Source organism: Cygnus olor, chromosome 7, assembly GCF_009769625.2.
Source record: "Cygnus olor isolate bCygOlo1 chromosome 7, bCygOlo1.pri.v2, whole genome shotgun sequence".
NCBI classification, from domain to species: domain Eukaryota; kingdom Metazoa; phylum Chordata; class Aves; order Anseriformes; family Anatidae; genus Cygnus; species Cygnus olor.
This window is the reverse complement of record NC_049175.1, coordinates 17,307,469-17,319,012: the sequence shown is the minus strand read 5'-3', so window position 1 is coordinate 17,319,012 and position 11,544 is coordinate 17,307,469. Positions and strand designations below refer to the sequence as shown.

The following is an 11,544-nucleotide window of genomic DNA, read 5'->3' as shown; positions in this document are numbered from 1 at the left end:
AATATGTGTCAGAATGTGGAAGCTTGTCAGCAAAATTAGCTGTTTGTTAGTGGAAACATTTATATGAGGGAATAAACCCCAAACATATGTATTTTGGGGAAATGTGTGTCTCCATAATATTCACATTAATCAAAACCAAGGATTTCATTTTTAATTCAAAGAAAAAAAGTCTTAGTAGCATTTTAGTAACTGAGGAGCAGTGACTGTGTGAACTATAGAATGGATGGTAAAATGCTGTCTTCTGTAATGTACTGTATAGTATAATTAAAATTCCTTGAGAAGCCTTCTTTTTTCAAGGAAAGCTGATGTAAAACTCCAACCAGTTGTCCAACTATCTTTTCCTGCATACTCACATACACACTGTAGCAAAGATGAAGTATGTAGTCTATAGGGTCTTTCATTTTAAAGTAGTTCATATTCCAAAAAAAAATCGTTCTTTCAGATTATGTTGAATTTCACATCAATGGATTTATTTAAAAGTCGCCTTTGCTGGTATGATTATGTGGAGGTGCGTGATGGCTACTGGAGGAAGGCTCCGTTACTGGGTGAGTAGCTGTTTCATATTAATTGCATTTTGTGTGTTCTACTTGAAGCTTATTGTGGGAAAAAAACAACAACAGAGCAAACAAACAAAACACCATAACCAGCCTGAAGGAGCTGGTTTACCTGGAAGGAGCCTGTGTCCAGGCAGTGCACTGGCCATGATTAATGTCTCCATCCAGAGATGTCAGTGTGCTGTATTCACACCAAATGATCAATGCTCCCAAGTCGTTTTGGTTGCAAAGACTTTATTCCTTTTCTAGCTTGAGAAGTGAGGCAGAGAGGGAAGTGAGTGAAGGGCATGGCTGGGATTAGAAATGTGGTCTCTGGAGCTTTACATTTTTTTTTTTTGTAAGATCTGGGTAGAACCATCAGATGATAAGAAACAAAGCAGTCATATAGCTCCTGGCCCAAGCTCCTGCAATTTTCTCCTTAAGAATACAAAATCATGGAATCCCAGAATAGTTTGAATTGGAAGGGACCTTAAAGACCACCTAAATCCAATCCCACTGCCATGGGCAGTGACACCTCCCACTAGACCAGGTTGCTCAAAGCCCCATCCAGCCTGGCTTTGAACACTTCTGGGGATGGGGCATCCACAGTTTTTTCTGGGCAGCCTGTTCCATTCATGGCCATTTGTACTTTGAGCCTCTGTACTTTTAGCAGTGAAATTGCCTCTGGGCCCAAGGATTACTGACCATGCCTAGGATATCAAACTGTGCAAGGGCTCTCTTCTACCTCTGCTCCCAGAGTTCTCAAAAAAGGTGCAGGTCCTCCTCAGCGTCCTCCTATTCATTCCTCTGCTTTCCTGCTATCATAATTGCAAGTTTTCTCCCAACCCTGAGTGGGCAGTCAAAGTTCCCTCTTACTTTTCCCAGCTTTGCCACTGGCTCTATCCTGACCTTCTCACTTCAGTGTCCTTACATGCAACAGTTTACTTCCACCCAAAAGGCAAGAAGCAATCAGCTTGTGTAGCATCACCAGCTGCGTTAGAGGTGCTGTACCGAGTGCTGCAGCACATATCTGTGCTAGTGTGAGGTCAGTGGGGTGATGGAAATTTAGGTGCTATGCTCACCTTAGCCCCATGGGAAATTCCAGCTGTAATACAGAATGAAGTTCTTAGGTTGGAGCTGTACTGCTCTCTAGAGGTTTCTATGGGTCTGTGTTTCAGCACGGAGTTGGCAGCTGTTTTTATTGCTTCCTGTCTGTTTTGGGGTTGGTAGCAGCTATCGTTTTCCTGCTGCACATACATCAGGTAACATTGCTCCTGTGGCTTTAACTTAGGTCCCCATTATTTATTTTTTCTGCCAAGTAATTTGAAGGTATTTCAGAAGCCAAGCCACCTCCCTGTCACCTTCATGCAGGTGTACTTGTGAGTGTTTCCATCTGGAATGAGACACTGCTTGAGTGGCCACAGCTCCCGCAAGGGGCTGAGCCCATGAAATTAGCTCGGAAGAGGCAGACAGACGGCAATTCAGCAGGGGGCGGGAGGGGGATTAGTGTGAATTGTGAAAGCATGGACTTTTTGCAGAGAAAAAAAAGTATATGTGCGCTGCATATTTTCCCAGGGACGTGTGTGAAAACCCAGCCTTTAAATGGTATATAACTTTTTATGAATGGGCCCTTTATCATGTTCTCAGGAGCTTGCTCATTCTAGTTCTTCATCTGTGTTTCCTCTCCTTGACACCCTGTTAAACTGCAAGTATAAACCCAGGAGGCAGTTGCTCAGTGACCCTAGAGGAAGGAGCTTTGCAGCACTGATGCTGTTTGTTAGTATCCTTTTGGGGAGTGAAGATGGGAGATGGTATTGTTATGCTGTAGGCCTGTGTCACGCTTCCCAAGCAGTGCTGGGCAGCTTTGGGGCACAGAGGCTCAGAACAGAACAGCTGAGTATAGCTCAGGTGTGGGACTAATGTTGAGTGAGGGACTCCACAAGGGAAAATGTTGGCGGTGAAACTGCTGTTGGAGACAAGCAAGTTCGCAACTCCCTTTCTGTGCATTCTCGTTTGCCCTGACTGGCCTGTCATGGGGGCAGAACTCTTGCATCCCTGAAGGTTTATCAGCTTCCCGAGGCTGCCAAATGGTGATGATGAGGTGGGCAGAGACAAAAGTGGCAACAGCTGATGTGGGCAGACAACTACACAGGGGGCCTCTTGGTTTCTAATGCACAAGATTCATGCCAACCACTCTCCTGCATACGCAGGAATGTCGCAGTCTTCTCTGCCTGTCAGTCAATAGAACTAGAACAATCCATCTCTTTATCCAGTGTAGGGAACCACTAATACAGCCTGCTAGTGGGAACTAAGGTGTTGTCTTGCCAGTAAAGCATAAACCAGGTTTCCACCCAATGGAGGGTTTTCAAAGAAAGATTGTCTGGTTTCACAAGGCCAGGATCAGGGATCCTTATCACTACTGTCCTGACTGAATTTTAACCCAAGTAACTGCTCTTCGCCCCTGTCAAACTCCTACAGGGAATACAGTCTGACAAGGTGCCAAGGCCTTCAGCACATAGCCCTGCTGGTGTCAGCTGAAGTGAAGAACTGTGTTTGCAGTATGTGCTTTTTGTGCATACTTAGTGGTTTGCTCTGTTTCCCTGAGGAGCTTCTGGGTGGGACAGGCAGAGGAACACCAGAAACTGAGTGGAGGGTTGTTGAGGTGGTTTGGGCTGTTCTGGCAGGTTGCCTTCTGCAGCTGGTCTGTTTTAGGATTGTCCATTGCTGAGGGTTTCAGGTATATACCAGTGCTGATGCATACCAGAGAGCTCATGGCAGAGGTGCATGATGGACTAAAAAGGTTCTTGGTCACAAAGATACTGAATGGGAAAGAGATTGAATGACTGAAGGTTTAACCTGACAGAGGTAGGTTTACTAGAGGAATAAGACCAGAGGATAGATAAGGGACTTTTAGCACCAGTAACAGGATAAACTATGTTAAGTGGTTCTTTAGGGATTCCGCATAATCCTCTCAGCCACATCCCGCCCTCAGATTGACTTGGACAATTGGTCTTGGGTGCAAATAACTGAAGGAGTTTCCAACATTTAACAAGTGGAAAGGACATTCCCTATGCCCTATCTCCAGGACAGGTTATGGTTCTCCCACCTTTATCAGCTCATTTGCCCAATCATGTAATTAAAACAAGAACCCCTTTGAACTTACCAGGGTAACAAAAGCTGCGTCTGTGCTTACAGGATTCTCCTGCCAGCTGAAGGAAATCTGGTATTTAATAATTGAAGAGAATTAGAATTAATGGGGGAAAAAAAAGAAGACGAAACTCTTTCAAAAGTAGGCGTGGTGGGAGTGAAAGGGTGTTTTACACAAGCACTGCTCCTTAACCACAGATTGTCTTTGCTTCCTAGAACCACAGGTGCCTGCCACCAGTAGGTGTGCTGCCAATCAGCCAGGAGATCTTGATCGTCTCTTTCCTGCCTTCTAGGTAGATTTTGTGGCGACAAGATCCCTGAACCAGTAATCTCCACGGACAGCAGGCTGTGGATCGAGTTCCGGAGCAGCAGTAACATCCTGGGCAAAGGCTTCTTTGTGGTCTATGAAGGTACAGCCTTTAGCTAGAAGTGTGTCGCATTGCATAGAGCAGTCAGAACAGGATGCAGGGATTTATGGGGTCAGTAGGAGTTCAGCTTCACCGTGTAGTTAGACACAGCACCCGCTCTTGCTTTATGGGAATTGGCAGAATTTGTGGGCTGTTTCAGCAGACCAAGGTATGGATCTTCCAACTAGATCATCACATTTCTTCTGGAGAATAGGATAGGATAGCAGCACAGGGCAATGGCTTCCATTCATAGCCCAGGGTGCTGTTTGCCCTAACAAGCCTCTGCAAGCAGGCTTACTATATGTAGCAAGGGTTGCTTCTAGTAATTTAACAAAGTTCTGGTTTAGGTCATATACTTTACATCACTTAAGCAGCTTATTTTGTTGGTGTTTTTTGCTTAACTCAAATGCAAAGGCTGTTCTTTGGTTTCTCCTTCTACGTTTTACTTAAAGAAGATTAGAAATCTGGCAGATTTTCTGCAGATCAGGTACTTTCAAGTTGCATGGCACTGGGATGCTGAGACAGCTTCAGAGGAGGAGCAAAGTCATTAGTAACATCCCCTTTCCATATATGCTTATTTTTGACAATAACAATTCTAAGTTGTATTAAAAGCCTCCATTGTTCTCTGAGCATCAGGCATTTTCTTAGAAGTACCAGTGTCCTCAGTAGTAGTGAGTTTGAGTGGAATGGTACCAACGATACATCATCTTTCTGCAGCTGCAGGAACAAGCATGACATTGGAAACCCAGTGCTGAGTGTCCAGTATACTCATGAATAATGATACTACCAGAGGAAAGCAAAGAAAATGCAGGACTGTTGGGGAGGTGCAATAAAGCATGTGAGGATTTCACAACAGTGTGGGATTGGCACATCCTTTACACAGGAGAAATGTCTGGTTTCTGCAGGAATTGTTGGCCCGGAGGCAGAGGTAGCTTGCCTGATTTTTATGTTTCTCTGAGAAGCAGCTATTGCCTGGACCATGCGGTTTGTAACACCCGTTTTATGGTAGTTTGCTTGAATTAGAAGTGATCAAACTAGTGGGTCTCTAATAGACTGTTTTATTTAGGTTTATTGCTTTTGTGGGCCAGTCACTTAGTCCTTAGCACTGGAGGATAACCCACTGTATCTGCTCTAACTTTGAAAGAAAAAAGAAATGTAAGGAAATGTCTTGGGAAGCATCTTCTTGTTCTTCATGATGTGTGTTCATATGCATCATGGGTTATATTGATAAATGATATTGAAGTATTCTTTTATATATATATATATTTGCTACAACCCAAGTCAGTTTGCAAAACTTTATTTTCCTTTGGATAACTGTCTGTATATCCTGTTGATGAATAAGTGACCCTATAGGTTCATTAAAGATGAGCAATACTTGCTTCACTTAATTTCTGAGGAGAGAAATGAAAGTGGTATGTGTATCTAGTGGGTCAGACTTTGCGTCCCTCTGACTGTTCATATTTTCCTGCTTCTTCAGGGTTTCAGCTTTCTATGTAATCCCTTCCTGTAAGCAACTTCCCTTTGGAAAGGTGGGAAAATCTTGCCAATTCTGAGAGCAAGTACAGGTTATGACTGGTGGAAGCCAGTTTGTAGCAGTGATGGCCCACTTTCTTATTTCTTTTCTTAACTCAGCCTCATCCTATTAGAGGAGCAGGTAATGAGATTGTCTGCATCTCTCTGGATATTTTATGTGCTGAAGTGGGAGAGTTTCCAAAATCTTCCATAATCCCAATTTCCCTCTGATTCAACTGCAGATAGATAATAGCTTGTTTCTTTCCTTCATTGTCAGTAGTTTGCTTCTGATGCTTTGTGAATTCTGTGTCTAGGCAATAAGGGTAATTTTTATTTCTAAGAGAGACTGCTCTGAAGTCTTTAATTTTCTGTAAATTTTTGTCGTAAAGTTTTCTGCATTGCTGTTAGTTACTCTTTTTCTTTCGAACTCTTCTCCCTCACATATTGAAAAGTCAAGGTGGGTCTTACCACTGCTTCTCTGTCCTCTTCTTTTCTGGGAGTGCATCTAAACTTCTGCGCATATCAAACTTTGCTGGGAGCTCTGTGGGTGAGGACCTGATTTTTGGATTTAGATTCCTCCAGGTTCTTGTCTCTAAGGTTTTAAATAGATGGGAGGAAAAGAGGTAGAAGCACGTAGCCGTGTTATGGTAGAATTATTGTATAGTAAAAGACAGGAAGTCAGTTTTAGTGAAAGTGTCCTCATTTTTTCAGTCATATTGTTCCTTTCTTTTGTTATATCAAAATGGAGAAGATGCTGGTGGTTTTGTCCTATAGCCACTGCTGGCAGCCTCAAATTTATCATTGTTATTGCCTTCTCAGACTCTGTCAACAGATGTTCTTTCCATTTAGCAGTAAAACTCTTCCAGTACAGTTAACCACTCAACTGAATATAGTGGAACTACTGCCATGGGTAGAGAAACTACTGTTTGCAGGCTGACAATTTTATGGCTGTTAAAAATGAAAATTAAAGACATTGAGAGCAAAAAAATGACATAGTCCTCTTTCTGTTAGGTGGGGAACCAGTTCACTAAAGGGTGCCTCAGAGGTCTAGCACCACTTGTAGCTCTGAATATGTGAGCTTGAACTGCGATCTAAATTGTGCTCTGCAGCTGAATTTCAGGTGCAGCTATTTGGTTGTGCCTGAGCTCTGATTCTCTAAGAAAGAAGTTAGCACTGCACTAGTGAAGCACTTCTTTAAATAGATTACAGTTAAATATCAGCAACTCACAAGACAAACCAAGACAATGTTACCTGCTATAAGCAATTTTTAGGACATAAGGAGGCTCATATCCACACAACTAACTCCCTCCAGATGCAGGACCTTGCACTTGCCTTTGTTAAATTTCAAGAGGTTCCTGTCTGCCCATCTCTCCAGCCTGTTGAGATCCTTCCGAACAGCAGCACAGCACTCTGGAGTATCAGCTACTTCTTCCTGTTTTGTAATTTCAGCAAACCTGCTGAGGAGGCACTCTATTCCTTCATCCAAGTCACTGATTTAATTTATTACCAGTTTAAACAATACCAGACCCAGTATTGACCCCTGGTGGACACCACTAGCTATAGGTCTCTAACTAGACTGTGCCACTCATGACATTCCTCTGAGACCTGCCATTCAGCCAGTTCTCAGTCCAACTCACCATCCACTCATCCAGCCCAACTGACTGAGCTTGCCTATGAGGATGTCATGGGATACAGTGCCAAAAGCCTTGCTGAAGTCCAGGCAGACCAACATCCACTCTTCTGTCATCTGTCCAGCCAGTTGTCCTATCACAGAAGGCAACTAGGTTGGTTAAGCATGATTTTCCTCTGGTGAATCTATGCTGACTATTCCTGATCACCTTCTTGTCTTCCACATGCTTAGAGATTCCTCTAGGATGAGTTTTTCCATCACATTTCCAGGGACTGAGGAGAGGCTGACTGGCATGTAGTTCCCTGGGTCCTCTTTCTCGCACTTTTGAAGACTGGGGTGATGCTTTTTTCAGTTTTCAGGCACCCTCCTGCTTGCCACTATGCTGAATTGCTGTTGTCTTTGAGGTCTCTGCTATTTTTGTATGAAACCAGATTTTGTATTAAGTTATCTGTTCTTGGTCTTTAAATTTATTCATTTTTTCATCTAGCACAAACTTAAATTTTTCATGCGCAGTAGTCAGCCTGATGGTCTCCTGGTGAACAGCTCAACTCACGCTTGTTAATACTGCCATCTTGTGGTTGGATTAGATTTGCAGCTGTTCGTTTTTTTTTTTCCTTCCATCTTTTCCTGGTCCTTATTACTGATTGCACGTGTTAAGCAGTTATGGAGGTGACCCTAGAGTGTGAAACACACAAATCCATAAAATTCTTTGTCTCAGTGAGTTCACCTTCTAAAGAGGTTGGTACAGCAAGACAGGAGATGCTATTAAAGACATAATGGTAGATTTTTAAAACCTGCCATGACATTTGTGTTGCCTTTGTGCAAGAAGTGTTACTGATACAGATTTGAATGAGGAAGAATGCTAGCTATGGAGCAGGCTTTACCCCTGCAATGTCATTTTTGCTGCTTGTTTCTTATGAAGCTATTTGTGGTGGAGAAATTCACAAAGATGCTGGCCAGATACAATCTCCTAATTACCCAGATGACTACAGACCTTCCAAAGAGTGCATCTGGAAGATCACAGTTTCTGAGGGCTTTCACATAGGAATCACGTTCCAAGCCTTTGAGGTGAGAAATGCCATTGTAAGCTCTTGAATACTTATTGTTTAAGCTCTCTAGGTCCTTTAAAATTAAAAGGGAAGTAATGTAAATAATAATACTTAAATAATGTTCTGAACTTTTTTTTTTTTATGCTCACCAGAAGTTTGCTCAGAAATTTTGAAGCCAAGTTTAAAATATGATGAGTTTTCAAAAAATGTTAGTCCAGATAGGAAGAATAAGAATGGGCACAAAATTGCTGATTATGTTAAGTAAGGGATTCAGGAGTCCTTAATACTTCACTCTGGTCAAATGAAACTGAATGTTCACAATCCAAGCAAAAAACCTCCCGTTGGCGTTACTGGGACTTGGCAGATTTCAGGGTGTGTTTGGACTGTCCAAAGAAACATCACATTCCAGATGGCAGACAGTCCTTGAAAAGCTCAAAAAGGTTTTCTAATTATAGGATGTCTTACACTCTTAGGTGCTCGATGATCTTTCTGACTACTAATGTGTTAGTCACAGTCAGGAGTGGACAGGACCTGGGTTTGTCCATAAATCCCATCTAGCTAATTGGTTGGTGGCTTGTGCACACTTACTGTGATTGTCCAAGAAAGAGCTGACACCACTACTCCCTGACTGTAACCCCAAGGCTCTTCCTTGAGCACATTTATTTGTAGTTGCTCTTCTCTATTACTTACAGCTTCTCATGGAAAAGTAGCTTGTCATGGAAAAAGTCAAGGACCGAGTTTCACTGGAGGGTAGCCATGAAATAGTTGTTGACCTGAGATGTATCTGTATTGAATGTGATTTCAGCTGCAGGAGTAACAGCAGCCAAGAGACATGCAGCTAGTTGTGACCAGTTTGGGATGCTGCTTTCAAAGCTGATCTCTGGCCAATGTCTAACTGGGTAGCAATCCTGACTCAGCTCTCATGCTAGTGAGCAACAGGCCCACCCTTTTCTATTTGCAGATTGAATGGCATGACACATGTTCCTATGACTACCTGGAGATCCGAGATGGCCTCACTGAATACAGCCCATTGATCGGTCAATTCTGTGGCTACGAGAAGCCAGGAGATATCAAGTCCAGCTCAAATAAAGTATGGATGAAGTTTACATCTGATGCAACCATCAATAAAGCAGGCTTTGCAGCAAATTCTTCAAAGGTATGTGATCTCTGGTACCTCTCAAGGTTGAACTTAGGGACCATCCCCTAACCTACTGCCAAACTGAAGTTAGCATTTATCTGCTTTTAGTTAAAAGTTTCGACTTATCTGTACAACTGCCAAAATCAAGTCTATACACAAATTGCTTTGAGGGTATAGAAAGGTTTGATGATGAGGCATGAACATCACCTTACTGATGATCCCTCAAAAAAGGGCAGCCTTTTTTATGGGTCATCACCAGCGCAGGCACTAGCACCCTGTGTGGAGTAACACGGTATTAGCCTGTGATCATATTTTCACTTGTTATATAGTCTTTCAGAAAATTATCACCAAGATTTTCTGGCCAGGGATACTGTATTTTCAAGACGGATTAGTACTGTCTGAGTGTTTAAAAATAACCCTTGCTTTAGTTCTATTCCAAAAGTATCTTCTGGAGAGAAGGTAAATTGAAATGTAAGTAGAATCCCAGGGAAAAATTTAGAATGCTTTTGGAAACAAACATGTTCCTAATCTGAGATCCTTTTCAGGAAGATGCGAATGAAGACAAAGATTTTTCTTAAGAGCTGGATCCAAGCCATGGTTCTTTACCAGCACCCTGGTGGCTTGATAGAGGCAGAAACCAAATATAAACTACTTGGGAAAATACCTGATGCGGTTGCTGTGAGGTAGTACCTAATAGCTGCAATGCCAATATTTGGATTGCATAAGTCCTTTATTTCTAATTCAACTTGTGCCTTTGTATTAAGGGTGCTTACAAGATCACTAACAAATACTGTGATGTTTCATTCCAGCCCCTGGACAATTCTCAGAGCGCCTGGATTTACTTGTTTAAATTTCTCAGGTTCCATAGAGATACAGATAGTATTTCTTCCTCAGACATGTTGGGTTCTTTCAGGAGCTGGTAGTGCAGGGTGATTGTGCCAGGGGTATAAAACTGCTTAGAGTGAATTGTTAGCACAGTTGCAGACATGGGTATTGTCTGTGCAATTTTTACTGGCAGACTAGAATTTGCAAAGTCCGCTCAAACTTGCATGTGTGAACAAGAACAATGCAGCTTGTGGATGTTAAGGGTGTTGCTGAGTCCCTGTTAGTCAGTCCAGCTGAGGAGCATAAGTGTCTTTGCTTGGGCCAAGCACCACAGTAGCCACAGTTACACATTTTCTAGCCAACTTGCACTGTGGGCAGAGCTGATGATGGTTTGCAAAAGCTGGGTAGACATACCCGTAGTCTGTGTGGAATCCCAAGCTGGGATCTGAAGTCTGCAGACTACCTCCATATCCAGAGGGATGTTGTGTGAGTACCAGCCACTCCTTGAAAATAAACGAACAAATTGCATGTCTCTGCAGGCACTCAGCAGACTACCATCCATACCTGATTGAGCCAATGGGTCAGCTTTGTCCTAACATACTATGAAAGAAATAGAGCATAAATCACATGTCATACAACACTGAAAGAAAATAACTCAGCTTAAAAAAAAAAACAAAAATTGATTTGAAATTTATGCCTTGTGACAAGTTGCGGTGGTAACTTCTCTGAGAAGTTAGAAAATAAACCTGCAAGCATCTCAGAGAGGGTAAGTCGTTGATCATGTCCAAGAGAGAACGTCAAGAAGATATGAAGAGCAATTACTTCTTGTCCAACCCTTCATGTATATCTCAAGGGAAAGCTCTAAGGTTGTGCTTCGTTACTTATCTTCATTTTGGTAACAAGTTGTTTATATGACTGAAGCATACATATTCTGTACATGGTTAAAGTATTAGCTGTGATGTGCTTGACTTACGCTCACTTTGTGCCTTTCTACCTGATGGCAAACATTAGTGGAAAGACAATACTTAGTGAAATATAGCTGCCCATGGCCAGGGCGTGAGAATTCATGTCCCTCCCATTGTGAAGACTATTTACAGGGTTTTTTTGTTTGTTTGTTTTATGATTGTAGGAGAGAACACCTCTCTTTCCTCTCAAGTGCGTAATTTAACAGCCAGATTAGAAGCTATTATACTGTGTCCAAGCGTGGAGCAACAAAGGAATGCTCTACTTTCTTCATAGTGAATCCACAAACAAAAACCAGAAAATGAAATCTCTGTGTACTATCCTTCTGTCCAAAAGTGTT

General features: G+C 42.4%; 1 protein-coding gene across 1 annotated transcript in view; it reads left to right on the top strand.

Moving 5' to 3' along the window:
* The window catches only part of TLL2 (tolloid like 2), a 93,112-nt gene that overhangs the window by 63,658 nt on the left and 17,910 nt on the right, over positions 1-11,544 (top strand). Inside the window, 4 exon segments of the mRNA XM_040563977.1 lie at positions 443-545; positions 3,974-4,090; positions 8,152-8,297; positions 9,240-9,426. Of these exon segments, the coding sequence (XP_040419911.1) occupies positions 443-545; positions 3,974-4,090; positions 8,152-8,297; positions 9,240-9,426 (553 nt within the window).